The sequence below is a fragment of the Plectropomus leopardus genome, chromosome 16 (assembly GCF_026936395.1).
Source record: "Plectropomus leopardus strain MGB_pleo_1.0 chromosome 16, ASM2693639v1, whole genome shotgun sequence".
In the NCBI taxonomy this organism is placed as follows: Eukaryota; Metazoa; Chordata; class Actinopteri; order Perciformes; family Serranidae; genus Plectropomus; species Plectropomus leopardus.
The window spans coordinates 9,998,160-10,018,986 of NC_142191.1; the positions used below are offsets into that span (position 1 = coordinate 9,998,160).

At 39.9% G+C, this 20,827-nt stretch overlaps 2 protein-coding genes across 11 annotated transcripts in view; one reads left to right on the forward strand and one right to left on the reverse strand.

Annotated features, from left to right (window-relative positions):
* Positions 1-6,038, reverse strand: part of iyd (iodotyrosine deiodinase) — a 48,021-nt gene extending 41,983 nt beyond the window's left edge. Inside the window, exons 1-3 of the mRNA XM_088089773.1 lie at positions 5,755-6,038; positions 5,358-5,505; positions 2,362-2,500 (exon numbers count right to left, since the gene is read on the reverse strand). The gene's annotated coding sequence lies outside the window, so the exon portion shown is untranslated. The remainder of the gene's footprint in view (positions 1-2,361; positions 2,501-5,357; positions 5,506-5,754) is intronic.
* The window catches only part of map7b (microtubule-associated protein 7b), a 37,106-nt gene continuing 21,641 nt past the window's right edge, over positions 5,363-20,827 (forward strand). For 2 of the 10 annotated variants that reach the window (XM_088089768.1, XM_088089767.1), the window contains exon 1: positions 11,013-12,077. In XM_088089768.1, coding sequence (XP_087945894.1) covers positions 11,909-12,077 — 169 coding nt within the window. In that variant the 5' untranslated portion in view covers positions 11,013-11,908. Of the gene's footprint in view, positions 5,498-11,008; positions 12,078-15,686; positions 16,025-20,827 lie in introns of those variants that run through there. The other 8 variants (XM_088089769.1, XM_088089764.1, XM_088089765.1 and 5 more) reach the window with 8 other exon arrangements.

Consider the following 20,827-nt stretch of genomic DNA (forward strand, 5'->3'; position numbering starts at 1 on the left):
TTTTGTCTCTGCTATGAAAATGCAGTACCTTTGGAGTACATGGGTTGGTAAATGACTGCACTGAAACCTGCATAGCAATGTGCGTTAACATTATTTGCCAGAGCACGTGTGAACATCTGCAAAACCAAATGCATGAAAATGTTAGCACATTCTCATTTTGTGAGGCACTATATGTGAGAAGAAAACATTATGGGAGTTGTGAAAATTTGCAGCTAAGCTGTGAATATCCATGCTAAAGTGATATCATCACCACACTGATCAGTATGTTCTGTTGACTAAATTAGTATTTTGTAGGTGGCGATGTGTTACTAACGTCAACATCGCCGCATGTCTCTGCAAGCTGGATTTAAGTGAATTTTTGCAACCTATGCATTGTTTACCTCATTATCTCCGAGGTAATCTACACTTGCTCCGCATAACATAATTAGCTCCTATGCTGCCCTTAATTGGTATCGAAAATATTGCAATTAAACAGGTATGTCATGATTTACTGCTGTTTTAAATACAAATTGGAAATGCTTGATTTTTACATAAAGAAATTCAAATATGTGGCATTCCCACTTTTACAAAACGGGTGGTAATGGTGGCGGTAAAGGTGGAAATAAAAATTATTTATTATTTAGTCATGGATATTTGTTGTTATATAGAGAGATTTTTAAGGGACTTCAATGCAACATCCCTCCAGATACGAAAAGATGCAGTTTGACCCTGGGTTGCTGATCCTGCTTGTTAAACCAGCCTGCTTAATCTAGAAACTTATCTGGCTTCCACTCTGATGTTTGCCGGCCCACGCCATGGGTTCTGTGCAAGCACACTCACAACCACAAGCACCCAAATTAATCCAAATAAATCAGGGAGGAGCAAAGAGACCGCTTGCCCTCAAAACCAATCAGTTCCTCGATCTGCTTATTCCTCAGCAGCACTATGGCCTCCCATGGTTGATCTTCCATGCAGCGCCTCGAGCATTAATCAACCAGAGGATCAGCATCCCATAGCGGAAACGTCTGACATCCATTCCCTGCAAATCTTGTGCAAATTTAGGTCAAGCAAGCACACAAAAACTTCCTCTGTCTTCCATCTTTTAAACACTCCGTACCCAGGGGTGTAGCGCTATTAGTTTAAGTACCAGAGCGCTCCTATGATGCGCCCACATGCACGTACACACGCAGTAAAGCTGTAGCTGATTTTGAAGGTTATGTAACCAATGTCCCTACAGTGGCAAGTTTACTGTTTGTCGACTACAACTGACCATATGATCAAATGTTTGACAGACTTTATCAATAGTTTCACTTTAACCCTTGGAAACCTGGGCAAACTGGCGTGATTTTGTCAACGAACAAGGGAAGAGGGTGACGAGAAATTTAAAAATAAATGGCCCAAAAATTAGCAAGAAATTAGTAAAGATTTATAAGAAAATTATCTGGAAATAAGAAGAAAAATAAATAAATAAATAAATAAACAAAAGAAACAAGAAAAGACCTCAAGAAAATGCTAAAACAATAGATTATTTCTTCTTCTTTTTTTTCTTTTTAACATAATTTTAAATACATAAACAAAAAGTATTTTAAATGTAGTTTTATGGACATTTTGCCTTGTTTTTTGATAATATCTATTAATCCCATGCCACCCAGCTACATTTTTAGATCATTTCCTTGTCACATTTTACTAATTATTTGCAGTTTGTGGGACATTTCTTGGAAGGTTGTGTTTTTGAAAGAAATCAAACCAATTTTCTAAGATTTCAGAGTTTAAATGCTAGTGAAAGGTGCCTGAATGCAACAAAAGAAAACAGATGTCCATCCAGGTGTTTAAGGGTTAAAAGAAAATGCGTATGAAATTAAACCGAATTATGTGTACTGCAAATATTCAATATCCTTGCTTGGAGAGATAGAAAGTGTTGCGGTGTCGTTCCTGTGAGCTGTGGCAGCTCTACAGCCCTGTCTACACCGGCCAGAGACTCATGTGGGGATTGATTCCTGTGTAGAGAGAATCTCAAGATCCCTTTCCCTTGGGAACCAATTACAGACAGTTTGGGGAGGCTTTCATCATGCACATGTGACCCCAAACGTCACTTCAGGCTTAACCACCACCTACTGACTGAACCCTGTACCCCCATGACTAACCTTCTTGGGCTTCTGACAACAAAAACAGAAAAAACAGAGCACTAGAGAAGAGGAGCAGCTTTGTCTAGAGGGGTTTTGTCTGAAAAATAAGCAAGAAAATAACGGACTTAAGTTGAACTGAGGTTAATAAGTAAATGTGTCTACAAAAGAGCTAAAAAAGAAAAGTTCTTTGCGATCAGCATTCATTTTTTTCTATCTCCAACCCTGTGTGTCAGTGTGAGTGTGTGTGTGTATATACCTTCCAGGCCAATATCTCCCCTTTCCACCTCCTCCATCAGAGGAATTGCCAAACAGCTGGTTGCCATGGTTTCAGTTTTCCGTGCGCCAATGAGTAGCCATTTTACTGGGGGTCCTGAGGGGGGGTAAGCCTGTACACTCTGGCAAATAGCAGAAATATGAGCAGAGATTAGCATACATTCAGCCAGGAACAGCAAATCCTTGCTCAAATATTACTGGGTTAAAATAACAGTGATCTGTTTTATTTTTGTCTCAAGTCTCGTTTAGTTTGATTGAAATGCCTCTTTGTTAAACAGAAACTGTGAGGTGAAACTCCCTTGTGTGTTATTTACTGATATTTTTTGGTGATGTGATAAATTTGTGGTAATATGATTGAAAGCTTCTGTCGACTCATGCATAAATATTCCAGGCATTAACAATACTTAATTAATTTTTAACTGCAGTGCAATTAGCTGAATCTTGTGATTTAAACATTTTATTGATGTATCAATGAAACCTAATGAGAAAGGTATTGAAACCCTATAAAGGGATTGAGTGTAGTTTTGATGAGTCAAACATCATTAATGTAAGAGGAGGGCTCCCTCTGCTGGGCAGATGGGACAGTAGTAATAAAACGATGATTGCCAGGTCAAAACCTAATACTACCTGGCTAATACTAAAATTTGTTTTGTAATCGCTAACCTTTGAAAACCATGTATCTACAAATCTGGTGATTTTGAATCTTAGGTAGAACGTACATTTATCCTATTCTTGTTAAGCCAAATAATATTTTTGAAAACCTATTTGATCACCAAAAACAAAGAAAAGAAGCAAAATCACAAAGTTGAAAAAGATGGCGTTTTCTGGGAGATAGGACTTTCACCAAACAGGTATAACTTAATATTAATCAACAAAGTCATCCAATCATGTTAACTGCATCTGACGAACATCGCTGGAAAACGAGCTAGTCTGACATTTAATGACACTGAAACCATCATTCATGCTTTTATTTCCTTTATTTTATGACTGCAGTGGTCTTTTAACTGGTATAAATCAAAGATCAATTAATTGACTTCAAACTGTGCAAAATATAGCACAAGCCTTCGAACTAAAATCAATAAAAGGGAACACATTACTCAGATTTTATTGAACTTACACTGGCTGCCCATTTGTTTTAGGATTGATTTTATGATTTTACTTATTACCTTTAAAGCCCTTCACGGCTTTGCCCCAGAATATATATCCGAACTGCTGTCCCCGTAACAACCAGTGCACAGCCTGAGATCAGGAACCTGCTGACTGTTCCCACCTCTCGCATAAAGACCAAATGTGACCCGTCTAAGGAGCTCCGCTTTGCTACACCACTATCTTCTTTTACATCACTTTTGAAGACTTATTTTTATTCAAAGCATTACTATAATTTCTCTTTTAATTTTTTTGTGTCTATTTTCATTAGCGTACAGTGTATTTAGTGAATCACATCGTACCTTACTCCTGAAATTGCACTTAAGTTGTGCATGTCTCTGTCGAATTTATAAATTCAACCATTGTTTTTATATTTTTTCTTTTGTGTTGCACTTTTGGTATCTATTTTTTATTCTTGTGTGTAAGTAAGTAAGTAAGTGAATAAAACTTTGTTTGCTTCACATACACATATACACACACTTAAAATAAATGAGTGAATGAATGAATTAATCAAGTTCCAATAAATTACAATATAGAACACAATGAGGGACAGACAAAACAAACAAAAAAATAACAAATGGAGTTGCTCTATAGACATTTTTTCAGTAAACGTTTAAAAGAAGGAATTAATCTCATAATTCTCAAACTTCTGAGTGCTTGCTTTTGTATTAAGAGCATTTACTTGTTCTTTTACTTTCAAGTACATTTGATGCCAAAAATTACTTTCGCTATTTAAGTACAGAAAAAATATCAGGTACTTTAAGACTTTTACTCAAGTCATATTATAATAGATGACCTTAAATTCTAGTAAAGTCATTTTGTGATATCTACTTTTACTCAAGTATGGTTTTCAGTACTTCATCCACCACTGTTAATAACTGACTACGTTTCAAAGTAATCTGACCCAACCCTGTAGACTGTTCCAACATTGCCAGTAGATGTCAGCACAATACTTTAAACAGACCTGAGACCATGCAGTTTCACTTGTACACTTTGCCCCATCTCAACCATTGCAATAGTAACTGAAGTCCTTTTTCAAGCTGTACAAGTATTATTACTCATACTGCCCCCGGAGTGTGATTAAAACACACTAAAAAGTTTTAGGCCAACATATATTTTGTCTTAGAGCAAAGTTGTAATGAGGATATGTATATATTTATTTCCAAGTCTCCTATTAAGATACAAAGAATATACAATGCATTAATACACAAAAAAGTCAGAACAAATATTAACATTGTGAAAAAAAGGAGACAGCAAGAGGGTGAAGTACTACACCCTGAGGAAGCTGTAAGCTGATACGCCTTGGTGTATTTTTAATGTTTCTAGCCCTATAATTAAACACCTTTTATGTTTTTCCAACCATCCTTAGTGCCTGGACCTGGTTCTTTTACACCACAGTTTTCTGGTTAAAAGTTCCTCCCTGTTTTGATATATTAATATTAACTGAAGTCAATATTTAATGTGAAACATGGAATCGTGGAAATGGAAACAAAAGGTGGCTTAAACAATCTATACCAAGCTTTGAACATGTCTCTCATACAACTTGGTCAAAATACACGAGTAGGTTACTATTGTAAACCTCATACTTCTACCGAAGACAGTTCAAGACCTTCTCAGTGTAAAAGGAGGTCACGCTAAATACTTGCAACTGTAGTCTGTTGAAGTTGCTTTAATCTGAAATATTTGTGTTTTAATTACTGCATACATATTTCCTGTATGTTTTGGGTGTATTTTGGTTATAACCTTGCAAAAATAACAAAATTTAAGATGGCCAATGACTTGTTGCATAGTAGGTCTACTGTAGATCAGGTATCTGCGTGTGTCGTCCCCCACCTGTCCGTGGGAGGGTGCCCGGCCGGTCTCGGGATCATTGCAGCAGGTCCCTCGGGTTCCTCCCGCTAAACCCTCTCAGCTGACGTCAGGAGAAATGGCGGACCAGGATGGCAGCGACGCATCTCCTCCCGAGTCCCAAGGTGAGTTCCTACAGACACAAAAGTTTACTTTGACGAACTTTTACAAATGTCGTTGTGTCATGTGAAGTACCGAAGTACTGCTCAGCTGAGGGTATTGAGTTGATATTGTCGGTTGTTTGGACGCTGAACTACATACAGAGAAACTCGGAGCCGGTCGGTCACGGGAGTGGGATTAACTATGAAACCCAACTCACCCAACCGGTTGCTTTATCAAACACGACATGTTCTGTAAACTACACAAATGTTTTCGGTTTTACCTTTGTTGTCGTTGTCGAGGGACATTTTGAGCTCCTCCTGCGCTGGCAGACACCTGTTGCTGACATTTTGTCGAAACGCTCCTTCAGTTGACGTTGACAGGTGAATTCATGGACACGAGCCGAGGGCTTTTCTTGGGAGCTAACTAACGTGTCTTCAGGCTACAATTTTGTTCTCTCGGGCTTTTGCAGGTTTTGTTAAGCGTTATTTTGTCCACAGTTTGAACTGTCTTGTTGGTAAAATTTTTCCACAACGCCAGTTAAGCGCTACCGGACACCTGTGACCCAAACTGTTAATGTGATGTCGTCATCACGTTCTGTTAACGTAAGGACTGAAAATGACCACGAGCTGCTACAGTGCGTTTTTAAACTACTGATTTGCTTTTTCTGTTGGTATATAATTTGAAAATCATTTTTTCTTTATATATTAGTAAAATAAATGTTACAAAAAAAACTAAAAGCTAAATAAAATGGCAGTGTGTTTGACAGTTTATTTGCTGCTGTCAATACAGCAATATCCCTGTTCAGGAAAAAAAAAAAAAGTAATGGCCACCTATCGCCAGAATTACAGAAGAGTAATACTGTGGATTTAATCCGTTTGTTGTAATTCAACATTGAATTATAAAGGGCAGAAAATAGATAAGATAAGAGAGAACTTTAGTCATCCTGAGGGAAATTGCAGTAGCTGCAATGCATAGTTGGAAGATTATAAAGGGTACAAAAAAGACTAAAATAACACAGCACTAGGAGTCAAATATAAAACTAGATAACATTAAGGTGCAAAATATTAAAACTAGATAACAGGAAGTTGCAAAGTATAAAAATTAGATAACAGTAGAGTGCAAAATATTAAAACTAAATAGTAGTAATGGTGTAAGCACGTTTTTCATACTCATACATGGCATGTTTGGTTATTCATATCAGGATAAGTTTGCCTCCAGAGTTTAACTGTTTAAAGTCCTGAACTTTTCTTGCTACAAGGCATAAACATTTTTAGCATGTCTTGATGCCTTTTTGTCTGTATGTATTGAGCATTCTCTGTGTGCATTCAGCTTCTTTTTTTATGCACAGACAGTAGTTTTTACTCTGTACCATATTTGATTTATTCTTTTGTATTTTGTTGCATATAATCAAGGTGCACTTGAAGGAACTTTGCTGCCTTTTTGGCAAAGTAGTGCACTGTATGTATGTATAAGATGATGAATGATGATACAAACATTGTCATCATTCACCAGGTCTACACAGATGTTATAGGTTGACTGGGTGTGATACTGAGATAATCAAGAGGGCATGATCTTTAATTTTACAGAGTTTGGTCCATAATACTCAGTAATGAGCTCTGCTGTCTCAGAGGCATCTCTCTTTGATGCAGCTTCACTTGTAGTAAAGCTACAACAAGGCTACATGTGTAGTTTTTACTTGATAATTTGTAAAAAAAAAAAAAAATGTAATAACCAACAAGTGCAGGTTAAAATGATTAACTGCTGCAAAACTATCGAAAAAACAACAAAAATCCAAACATATTTCGCAGCTTTTTTCCCTAGTCATATATTTTTTCTCCTTTTTGTTCGCTTTACCCATGAATGCTGGCTTATATTTTGGTCTAATAACACTGCTGCAAATTCTCCGCATCTATTTTCTATAACGTGATGCTTTCAAGCTTTTCAATCCTGCTGCTAGTTTAGTATTCATAAAGAACTTCCTTCCATATGCATTATTTATCTTATATTCTCATGCTGCTGTGAGCTGTATAGACGCATAAATCCACTGCACTGCTGCACCTTTGACCACAGTGAAGCTGGCTCTAATGTTGTGATCACTGTCCTGCAGGATTATCACGTTTCCTCAAATCTGCCAGTTTCTAATCTGTGACATCGAATAGCTGTCCCATGATATGCCTGCACAAAAATACTTTGTTTATTTTTTTCTTACTTGGTGGGAAAACCAGTTTTAATATCAGTTTCTGTATCAGCTGACAATTTAATTTTTCACTGTTTGTTACTGGGAGACACCTCAAAGAGACACCTGGTCATGTTACCAGGTGTTTATACAGTTCACCTCTATAGTCATTACTGCAAGCAGGATCTTTTCCTTTAATTTTGTTGTTCCATTTAATTTAATAGCCCTTGTTTGCATGATTGACATTTAGACTGTCCCTGACAATCAGTCAGCAGGCCGCAGCATCCGACAATGACGCACCAAGGCACCCTGTGTGCCATGGTGTGAGATGCAGGGGTGGCAGCATTTTTTGATGCTGGCAACTGAAGTTGAGAGAGAAAGTTCAAATAGTTAGGGTGGTAGTAGTGGTAGATTGGTCAAACAAACTCCAGACTTGTGGAGTACTAGTATGTGTAGCATACTATGCTTGTGACATTCCATTTTTTGTAACAAAAGTACCTATAGTGCAAACTGTGATGTTGTTTTCTCAAACCAACCATGTGCTTTTGTAAATAAACCTAGACACTGTATGCATTTAATGAGCAGAAACTGTACATTTCCTGTGAAAACTGAAGTTTACTGAAAAGACACAATACATGTTAAAAGGAAAAAAATGACACGCTGAGGAATGAGGGCTACTTAGTGTGTAGGGACACTGATCAAGCATCAGTACTTGACAAGTTGGAAGTGAGAATGTGTTGCCAGTGTAATAGACACAGATAAGAACTAGCTTTTTGCTTTATCTTGCCCTATAACAAACTGAGCTAAGTAGTAGAGGATGGGTGATATTGGATTTCTAAAAGCAGATATAATAACGATAGTTTGTAGCAGAAAAAAGCCAGCTGATCAACCTGCAGACATCCATTGAACTAAAAATCAAACTCAAAGTAATTAATAGACATTTCTGAAACTGTTGTTGTGTTTTTAGCAACAATTAAAGTAATGCTACACAATTAATTGAAATATTATCAAAATCGTAACATGGCCGAGTGTAATACCTAAACTTCAGGAGCTGCATTTTTTTTATTTTTGCAATTTTTGTACAAAAATAAAAATAAAAAAAATTGTAACTTTTTCAGCAAAAATGAAATGCAAAAATAAAAATTCCCATTAAAATTAGGACTAATATCACAAACACAATATCTGTCAAAAATAACTTTTTTTTTTTGCAAAAATGACTTTTTTGCATATTATGCAGCCCTAAAAGTAAGTCTGCTATTTTATTTTCACACTATACTAAATTACTATAGGGCTACATTTACAGCTTATGTGTATGCACATGAAACATAATCATCCCTTTAACTTGAGGGGAGCATATCATATATGTAAACTGCAGTGTATTTTTAGAATTAAATGTGACAATAAGCTACTTGCATTTCTGAATGTGTCTGTTTAGACGTTACAACAGTAGAAATATATCATCTGTTATTGTGTCTGTGCCTCACACATATTCAGTAGGTGTGAGAAGAAGGGTGTGTATCTGAGCCGCTCCGGTTTAAGTCTGAGTGTTGGATTACAGCATTACTCTATCCTGCAGGGACAAAGATCAGATTGCTCTTTCATGAATGTGTTTGTACAGCATGTGCTCCCTGAGGTTGCAGGTCTTACCTGAATGCCTTTATACTGTATGGTTTATATTTGGAGGAACTGTGGATTGGGTGCATTCTTTTTTGCTGAAATGGTCTTTATTGGGCTATTTCCTCTTCAAAAGTTTACCTAAATGTGATGCCAACTACAAGAAGATGTGCACCTGTAATCAGTCATATCAGTGGTTGTGTCTTTAATTGATTCGTCATTTTGCTGTTTGAGCCACAGACTCTTGGAGAAAGATTTCAGGCTGTCTTGCTGGTTGTTTAATCTCTGTGTGTATTTCCTTTGGTCGATGTCAGATAACTGAACGCAAGCACATGGCACTATAATGGCTGCTCGAGTTGATGTTTGCAGTTATTGGACGTATAGTATTGTGTCCTGCAGTAACTTTATTGCCCTATTATTTCTCCTTGCTTCCACTGCACCTGCCATACTGTGTGTCTCTGACAGGTTCATATTCTGAGCACATCTTCTCTCTTTCCCATCTTTATTTCTCACCCTTTTATATCCAGTGCATTTGCAGTGTCAGTGTAGGGGCATCGTAAAACAAATCTGAGTCGGCAGAAAAAAAACAAAACTCTTAAAAACTCTAGGTTTGTCGTTCCACTTTTCCAATAATCGCCAACTCAGGCTTGGTTAAAGCAAATGCCTAATTCACTCAGTTAGCTCCTGGTGGGTTTGTTGTTAGTGATTTCAGTACTGTGTCTGGTTAAACCAAAAGGATCTTACCCTTCAACAAAAAGCAGTCCCTGTTGGAAGCAGCGTTGAAGGAATGTGTCCAGAAGCATCTCTCCTCCTGCTCTCTCTAACTGGTTAGCACGAGCTAACAATGGAACAGTGGCTAACATCTAATACCACGCTGTTTATTGGTCCCATCAATCTCATACCGACACCAAAAGTGCTTGAGTCTTTTGTTAAAAACCAATGGTTACGTTAGCCATGTGATGATGTTAGCCCTGTCACTTAGTGTGACTCAGAGCTCACACTCCTGCAGCAGGAGTCTCATGATAAACACAAAGAGAAAGAGTGTGTCAAGGAGGGGCTGAGTGAATCAATACGCTGAAATTAGATTTCACATTTTTTTAATTGGCAAATTGCAAGGTTGTGCATATTTTACGGGTAATTGGCTGTATTCACAGTAATTGTTGCGATCGCATCATTCTGGAGGGACTGAAAAAAAATCCACCTCTTATGGGAAGCTTTTCATAAAGTTGTTAGACATTTCTAATAATAACATGAGCCTCTCAGTGGAAAAAGGAAGCACTAGTGTAAAAGTAAATTGATGGTAAGCACGTACCACAAGTGGTTACGTTGCAGCATTTTTGCGGCTGCTTGCTGCAGCTCTCTCTCATTACAGAAACGATTTTAAAAATTGTTGTCCCCATTAGTCACTTAAGACACAAAAACATAGGAAAATGGGTTCAGGTTGACAAATAAAAAAGTTACCCTTTAATGAACTTATACTGCTCAAATATAATAATTAATATGCATATTGTTACCTCTGTGACCAGTAAAGAGCCAGCAGGACATGAATAGAGAGATTTCCATATTTCCTGTCCTACCCTGGAGTGTCAAAGAGCTGATGGCTCTTTAAGTGGAGAATGGGGCGGGGACATATACCATGCGCTCTATGAACACACCCCTTCCACAGAGGCAGCTCCAGTGCTGCATTATTTGCTTTGGTGTGTGCATAGGCGTGCATCCCTAGTTGTGTGAGTGTGTGTGTGTGCATGTTACATTAAAGTGTGCCTGTCCTATGCTCTCTTGCCTCCACTCTGCCACTGCATCATTGGTCCACGTGCTGCTGTTGTCAGGGAAACCCTTTAACCGGTACCAGCTCAACTTCCATGTCTGGATTTGCACTGAATATTTTAACGGGCCGGACTGCCCTCTGTTACTCGTGAGGGCCAGAGAGAGAGAGTGTGTGTACTGTACAGTGAGTGCCTGTGTGATGTGATGCTTCTGACAACTTTACAGAATAGGCTCAGCAGGACAGATACGAGGAGGGGGCTGCAGTGACGGTAGTGACAGCAGCAGCAGCATCTCTTAAGGAGTGAGTGAGTCAAGAGAAGTGCAGTCTTTCCAGTTTTTCCGACCAAGCCACAGTCGTGGATTAAGTCTTCTTTTCTAAGCCAGACTACAAGAGCTCATCCTCAGACTCTGTCGCACTCTCCGTCTCTTTCACTCTCTGCCTGGCACTGCCATCACAGGCAGTATTTACATGGCACAGTGGGCAGCTCTGTTTGTCTCTCTCTCCCTCCTCATCCACCTGAACTTTATTCTTTAACCTTCTTTTACTGTCTCCTTTTTCTCTCATCTACCTCTTTTCATAATTTTATTTCTTCCATCTCTCCTGCTCTTTCTGCCATGTCCATCCCTTCCTCTCTTCCTCTTTCCTCTTTCTGCTGTCTCAGACACACGGCAGCAATGTGCAGGAATTAGCTGTTAGCACTAGCTGTTAGCAATCTACGTCTCCACTTAGTGGAAGGCTTTTAGGGGTGACCCCGTCTGCCACCGTCCTCTGGCGGCACACACCGACCTGCCCCCCACCCACCCACCACTGCAGGGTGGGATGGGCAGGGGCTGGGTGAGTTAGCCTGGGGCTCGAGGGTTAGCAACAGGGCAGGCGATGCCAGAGAGTAAAGGACGAGGACAAGAAAGAGATGGAGGTGGGTGCACACGGGGAAAGTGGAAGCTGAGGAAGGGAGGCAGCCGTTCAGCCATCCCAGCACTCTTCACCATCACTGAGGAAGAGGAAGGACAGAAGCGGAGAAATGCTCGCAAAAAGAAGAAAAAAGGTATGGAGGGAAAGTGATAGGGTTGTAAAGTGGAGAGTGCAATGAATTTGCATGCTCAATTACTTTTTGCAGTTTTAGCTTCATTTAAACTATTAAATTGTGTGCATGTGTGTGCTTTAATATCTGGGACAGAGTGGCAACCAGGGCAGAGAGATGTGTGACCAGTTTCTAGAGATTCACATGTGTAGACTGAAAAAAGATGTAAAATTAGATGGGATGTTAGTGATGAATACATGTGCCAACAGCTAGTAGGTGCATGTGTGTGTGTTTGTATTGTGTGAAAAGTCCTCTTAACCCATCAAGCTCAGCCATCTGGAGACAGGTGGCTGACAAGTCTGATGAGAAAGCACTCTGTGTGTGTGTGTGTGTGTGTGTGTGTGTGTGTGTGTGTGTGTGTGTGTGTGTGTGTGTGTGAAAACCAGCTGACGAGGCTCGATTGGGTCATCACAAGGGCAGCAGATGAGAGTGAAGGTGCAGTCCACTTTACACGTGTTTGTGGTTATAATGCATCAGTAAGCAGCTCGGTCAGTCAACAGAACAGCATGTGTCCGCAGTCACAGCAGGTAGAAATGTGCAAACTTTAAGCCGATCTTCTCTTGCTTTTTTAATTTTATTCCATAACTTTAAAAACAATCTGAAAGCAAAAGACTTTCTGTTTAGTGTTTACAAGAGCCGCTGTTGTGTCGTGTTTCCACGGCCAGTTGATTTCACTGACCTGTTTCTGTCTGATTTGGGATTAGAGTCTGAAGAATTAGTAGTGAACTAGAGTAGAAAAAGCTGTGTGCATTGTAGTATTAAAGCAAGAACCCAATAGAGTTGATATAGAGAGATGATTGAGCTTTTAAGGGTCCTTTTGAGTGGTCTTTAAAGAGAAAAAGTAAAACTTTCAAGTAGTAATGTCAAGTCAGCTGTGGTTGGAGAGGTTTGCACTGGCACTGTTGAGATGCAATGGTGCAACTGTTTAGTTTAGCACCATTTTAAATGTATTTTATGTCCTTTCATCCACCTTTTTCTTTAAAAGGTAAAATGAGAATTGAGGGTGGCTTTGGTCTTTTACTCAGGGAGACAGGAGGTGCTCAATTATTAATGTGCCATCAAGATGATGTTTTTAAGATTTTCAACTTATTCACTTTACTTCAGTGATACAGTTTTACCCATCTCCAAGCAAACCTGACTCCATGCTGAAGTAGTTGTGTCTGCAACAGCTGTATGACATAAAAAGAACAAGACAACACACAAAGTGGGTCACATTTCAAAATAATTGCATTTATTGTAAGACATGATTCTTATACTCATGGTTTTGCCGTTTCTCGTGGGGCAGGCATGTACGGCTCACTTAAACCATGAATAATAGACGAGAACAGACTGAGAGAGGGAGGATGAAGGGATGACTATGAGCTCTTGTAGCAAGCATGATGTTAAGGTAACTGGAAACTGCAGAGTTGTTAGACACTTGTCTTTATTTTAGAATGAAAGTCCCAATGTAATACTGTTTTTTTTCCTGAGATGCCAAACATACAGTATGTCCTCTCAAATATTTTGTGTAAATTTTTTACGGAGTTTAACCTTAGCACTGTATTCGTGACAAATAAAAAGGTAGGCTGTCTTCATAACTCATCTACTTTAAAAAAATAATTGATGAACTTTTTAATATGCTTTTAAAAGCATTACTTGGCCATTAGCGTTTGGGCTGTTGAATTATGTCAGTAGAAGTTAAGATAAGCTGGTATGGAGCTTCCATTGACATTGGTTGAGGAAAGTGTTTTTTTTGTTATCGTTTTTTATTTTGAGCTTTTTTACGCATTCATATCCATATCCCATTTTTGGTTGTGTGATAGCATCAGAATGTGATGTTCCACGTGACCTAACACAAGTTGCTGCATGATGTTATTGCTACAAAGAAACCCCTTTGTCCGCCTGTGCCTTTTTGTGACTGAGCCAAATTGCTGGCTACATTCCTCTAAGGGCCCTGACACACCAAGCTGGTGGTCATGTTGCCTAAGTGTTTTGCGGTGTGTCCTGCACCATTGGAACTTGTTGGCTGCTGTTACCTGGAGTTGCCTTTTTTGGTCGATTCAGCACTGGCAGCTCAATTCAGCGCACGAGAAGAGGAATGGAAGTGGGTAAAACAAACAAACGGTTAAAATTAAGGGGACATTAGATCAAACAGACTTGTTATATTAGGTAAAAAAAAATTTTTTAGCCGTTCTCAAGAAGAAGGGGTTAATAATTGTTTATTTTATTTCTTGCGAATGCACGGTAAATATCATTTGTTCTCTCAACTTCTGGTTGTATTGTTAATGTGCAACTGGCTAACTAGCATCTTGAACCCATCATGTCACTCTAGACAAATACAGATGACCCCTGCATGCTGGTATGGGGAGTTATTTCCTTGTACTCAGGCACAGAACGTACATGCTGTTAGGCCATTGGCTATAGTCTTCGCGGTGTGTTCAAGTGCAACTTTTTGGCCGAGACAAAGGTACCCTGAGGCGACACAACAGTTGACCACAAGTTATTTGATCTCAGTTTGGTGTGTTTGGGCCTCAACCCCCCCAACTGACACGGAAGCTAAGCAATGTACTGCTGCGGACAAGCTCCCAGGTTCTGTCAGGTAAAACACTGTTTTTATTAAAGGAGTCTTTATAGACTTTGAAGAGAGCAACATATCGGCTTCAGTTCCCCATGGGAAAGGTGAAAATATTAGTGAATATGGATGAGTAATTCATACAACCCCACTACAAAAAATCTGAAGAAATACTCTTAGTTATTATTATTATCAGCAGTTGGCGCTGTAACCTACCTCAGTGCTTTTTGCTGATGGTTGAGTGGGCGTTTACATTTGAAAAAATGGGAAAAGAACAGAAATTGACTCACACTTTAATCTCTGAATTTGTTTTCTTAGATTAGTTTAGATACAAACTCTACATGTCAGCAAATGTCAATGGCGAGTTGCTAAACAAAGTTTCTGTTATTATTATTATTATTGCAATATTTTAAGAAACATCTTGTAGAAGAGATGGTAAAATTGAAATGCTGCATGACAGTAGTTTCTATTATTCATAACCCTTCCTGTCAGTGTGTTGTCAAAAGTAATGAGGAGTGACTCTAGACACCGACTACATCCTGTCATCTGTACCTGCCATCCGCAACTAACCCAGCAGCACCCTCTTCTCAGGCACTTGTTATCCAGGCCTGACTGCCTTGTCCGCGGTTTGAAAGGAGAACTCCCACCCCCTGCCCCCTTTGCCTCTCAGCTGGCTGGAGCTTAGCGTTTAGCTTAGCATTAGCAGCCGGCTAATCCTCTCAGGCTGCAGGGGAGGCAGGAGCCACACAGCGTGTTTGCTCGCTACCCACTGGCCTGGACAGCACAGCATTAATCGCTAACTCTGACCATTTAATCTGACTGGCAATGAATGCAGATAGGTTGGGGGTGGGTAGCGTCTACACACACACACACACACACTTCAGCACTAGGGGAGGGAGGGGCAGATTAAACAGTCACACTCTCCCTATGTCTCACTCTCTGTCTCTGTTACACACACACATAGACACGCACGCACATGGACAAAAGGATGGGGGTTGGAGAGTCGCCACAAGCTGTCTCACAGTCAGCCGGCTCTCAACAACAGTGACACCGACCGAAGCTGACCCCTCTCTCTTTCTCCCGTCCTGCTTTCCCCCGTCACTCTGCAAAAAGTTGAGTTTTGGGAGGCCCCCTTTTTCAGTCATTTGGAATTTCTTTCTTTTTGCGTTTTCCTTTGTGCCCGTCACTGCACCATGGACTGTGGATGTGAGCTTATCTTCCACTGTATAGGATGTTTGCAGGAAGTAGGAACGTTGATTCTGGCCCTCCGATCTGACTAGTTGGAGTGGGACGCTAGCCAGGGGGTTCACTAGGTCCCATCCTGGCATTGTCACCCCTGGAATCATGCACCAAACTCCAGGTAAAGACTTCTGACTTGATCTCAGGGCTTCTTCATATTTCATTGATAACACAGGTTGAACAAGGTGAAGGGAATGAACACAAGTGTAATGCTGGTAATCATTGTAAGGACAGGGAGTTTATCTGGTTTCCTTCCTCCAAATTTGCAGAAACCCAGTACTGTTGAACCTTGTGTTTTGTGGTGCCCTCTCTTCCTCCTGGTTGGTGAAATGTGGAGGAAGCAAAAGGTGGTCAGTGTCTTTGTAGGTGCACTGGGAGTTGGCACTATGATCCAAGTAAAAATGGTCTATGGTGTGTTTGCAAAGGCTGTTAAATGGCTGCGAGCGAGCAAATATACTTTTTGCAATTGGAGGTTGGTTTGTTTAATGACCCCAACAACAGATGGACGGCTGCGAGATTCAGCCGGAGCAAACAACTGCACCAGAAATAAATCCACCACATCACATGCAATGCTGTTAGTGTTGAACAAGTGTGTCAGTCTTTTAGGATTCAGTTTGACAGCCTTCACACAGTGCAGTGATAGAAGTGTAAAATGGTGCACTTGGTTTTGATCATAAATATGGTCATTTATACCTCTGCAAAACCATGATGTTAATGTGAAAACAGATGAATTCTAAGACTTCATTTTAAGTTAGGTTAGCAGTTCATTTGTAATGGGGTTGAAAACTGCATTCAAAGCATTTATCTTTTTGGCTGTGGCGATACAGCTATAAGGATAATGGAATACCTGAAGTAAAACCCTTATGCTGCCCTGATCTGCACACATTCGCAAACCCAAAGCTACAGGATGCCCTTTGACCTCAGCTGGATGACCCCAGTTCATGGCTCTACAATGGCTGGCCAAACTATACAAAGCCACATCCTTAACTTCAGTCAAAGTGAGACTGCAGCTGCATCAGGCCTTGTTTTTTTCAGCCTCGCTCAGTACAGTGTGTGCACAGAAAGCTGGACTGGCTAAATGAGATGTCAGAAGACAAAAATTGAATATGGATATTGACTGGTTTCGGCAGAGAGATGTAGACAACTGAATTTAATGTTTAGTGCACTCTCATTAGGTCATGATAATTACATTAGTCACTTAACGTACGTATGTTGGACATGACCTTGATCATTTTGCAGACCTCGATACTGCCCGTTGTGTTTACATGCGTCTCGACATGTGTCTAGTAATCAGCTCAGACAAGTTCAGGTCCTTCTGTAAGTTATTCCAAGAACTGAGAGTTTAGCCATAAGAATTATAAGTTTATTGCACTTTGAAACGGTGTGCTTCCAATATTATGCCTAAATATTGACACTATATCAATTGCATAAAATGGTCTCCAAATGACAGAAATATCATTTATCGCAATTATTTCTGGGACAAAATATAGTCCAACAAAAGTAACTATTGTGACAGGCCTAAAACTCGTGTTTTTGTAATGTGGAATGTGTTCATGCATATATTCACAGGGCTAGTGCTGTATCATACACATGCAAACTAACACACCTATGACGTGGCACATTCGACATCCATTAACTGCTTCATCACAGAACATAGTGTGTATTTTATTGCAAATACGTTGATAAGGGAAACCTGGCTGTTATTCAAATGCACTATATATTTTAATACTTATACCTGTTTTTATAGGCTATTTCTCTGTGTTAGTCATTCATACTGATGTCTCATATTACTTCTTCCTGCTGCAGAGATCCTTATTATCAACAAGAGTCATTTAAATGCTAGTTTCTGTTGGAGTGGTGAAATAGATTGTTTGATCAATCATAAATTATTTCAATGCTAGATGCATGCTGCTGCTCAAAGAATAGTGGTATTTTGTATATCAGACCATTTATTTGTCTCCGTCCCTCTTGTTCTCTTTGTGTCTTTGTGTTTCCTGTCCAGACTTTGAAAAGAAGCAAATTGTTTCTGTTTTATATGGTTCAGAGAGCTCCCAGCTCTTCATAGTGAAGTGCTCTAATCCAAGCTGTCAAATTGAGGAAAGTGGTTCTGCCCTCAGCCTGTCACCACAGGCTTGTTATTGTGTAGCGCCCCACTCAGCTTGTCTGAAGGTCCACTTCATCAGTCACTAGAGGTTAACTTCCACAGATGGAAAGAGCTTGTTATTTTTAACCTGAGAGTGTTTTTCTGATGCAAAGCCATTCACAAATATCCAGTGTAGTATTTGACTTCAGCACGCCATGCTCCTCTGTCAGTGAGCTAATCTTTTGCTTCAGGAAAATAACTTGAGGGGAAGGAATACATTGACTAAATGTTATTGTTACCTGGCCCAGCCTTTTCTGTCATACAATAGACATTATAAAACCAGTTCCAAGCCAGTGCACCTGAGGCAAGGAAGACCTGTTAATACTTGTGTACACACCTCTGTGGATGTCCCATAGACTGCGTAATGCAATACCTCTGCAGCTATGACCTCATGTCTTTGTCCAGCGTGTCCTTTTATGAATTACCTCAAAATATCTCAGTGAGTTTGGGTGGGGACGGTTTGGCAGTTTAGATTCATAAAAGTTTATGCAACATCCCACATCCCAAATAAAGTGTAAAAATGGAAGTCTTTTTTTTGTTGGCTGCAGAGGCACAAACGCCCAAGACACTCAGCTATTTTGAAAGCTATCACTCTCTGAACTAGGCATTACCAGTGAGCTTCAAAGGCTCTTGCTACACTGACCAGTATGTTTAAATTGCCATTGTCACCCTATTAAATAGCTGTTGGCAAAACATTATGCATCTTTACTTTTCAACAACACTGTGGTGAACATGTTAAGGCACAAATATATCTTGCTTATGGTTAGGAAAATATTGTGTTTTGGCTTAAAACACCCAGGTTTGGAGGCACAAAGGCAGCTGTAAATGCAGTGGCAGGTCGCTAAAAAACCTCCAGGGGTTAAGGGACAGAAACAGAGCTGAAGACATAGTGACAGGTCACCAGAAAACACCCGCATTGAAGGGCAGACATTCAGCAACTGGTCTCCAAAAAACACCCATTTTGAGGAGCAGAAACACAGCTGCAAACGCAGTGACAGGTTGATAAAAAAAACAACCATGTTGGATGGACAGAAACACAGTGACAGGTCACCAGAAAACGCCCACACTGGGGGGCAGAAACTCAGTGGCTGGTCTTGGAAAACACCCATGTTTTCGCGACAGAAACCCCACTGGAAATGCAGCGACGGGTGGCTAGAAAACACCCACATTGGGGGTAGAAACGTTGCTGGAAAAGCAATGATAGATGGCTAAAAAACGCCCACAATTAGGGCAAAGTGACAGGTTGCCAAAACACACCCATGTTGGGGGATAGAAACACAAAAAACACCTCCCTGTGTCACTAATGAACAACCACTGTTGTTTGTTGGTATTGAAAATTGGTCTGCAGCTTGGCACCTGTCTCACCTCGACATCGCACCATCCACCACCCCCTCCACCTCCCAAAGACTCAGTTAGCTTATACACATGTAGCAAATCAATTTTAAAAATCAGAATGTTTATTCATTAGCTGGTATCTATTCTAGATATTATTATGTATGCGGCACATTAAGCATACAGTTTTAATAGATATGGTTCACATTCTAACACATGTTGTTCAGTGCAGTGGTTCTCAGCCCTGTGGCATGTTAGTGTCATAGTTGCTGCATTATTATCTTAATGGCATAAATATCACACAGACATCTGACCATACCAAACTCAGCTAAGGGAGAAAGTCAGTTTTAGCACCAAGATATGCATTAAAGGATGTGCAGTTAAAGTTTTGACTGTTACATTTAAATCCAAATTTCGAAGTCAATTTTAAAATGATTTGCCAACTAGTTTGATTATCAATTAAGGAAAGAAAAGTGAAAATTCTCTGATTCCAGCTTCTTAAATGTGTAAACTGAATAATTTGGTGTTGTGGACAAAATAACACAACTGAGGGTTTCTTTGTGAGCTTTGGGAAACACAGGTCTACCTTTTCTGCCATTCTCTGAAATTTTAGGGACCAAACAACTATTTGAGTAATCAAAAAAAATAATTGACAATGAAAATAATCTTTAGTTGCAGCTCTGTCCAAAGTGCACTTAAGCTCGTTCATCAAGGTGTAAGCAATTCTGCTTCTTGTAGTGAATATGAAACTTGTACTTTGCTCTTCTCTTCAACCAGCATCATTAATTACCCCACTGAGTCAACAGAAGAAGATAAGAAACCATGTGGAGAAGAGTTAGAGAGGGAAATGTAGGATAAAGTGTGCAGCTTGTATTATTTCAGGTACAGTCCTTGTGTTAGCGTCTGTCTGGGTCAGGGCGGCTGAATTAGTTCAATCTCCGACTTTCTGGGCCAGATTGGTCTCTGTGGACTGTCTCTGTCTTCACACACAAAAGAGGTGTTGGAACAGTTATTTTGTACTCGCACAGTATCTCTGCATAAAGTGTCCAATTCTCTCTGTTTACTCTACTGTTTGTCTTTGGATCCTCTACTAATTAATGCAACTTTTTTATCTCGAATCACAAATGTATGCGAGTGTTGTCATTCGGGACAGGCTCATCTGTTTAGCTTGATGTTTTAAGCTTGGTGTTCGTGTCCAGGAGGCTGGGGTAAAAGTGCTGAGTCACCCTGAGCTTGATAGTGCCATTAATCAATAGCCTGGCTCTGAGCAGAGGGGAAACACTGCAACACACTGGGAACATCTGAGAACACAAGGAGCACAATAAATACTGTTTTACCCGATTTTGTTTCCTGTCAGGCTGCACTGCAGAGGCTCGGCTGTAAATCCCACCAAAACTAGAGAGTGCAGCAGAGGTAGAACACGACTGTCAGGTTGAAGGTGGTTTGTGT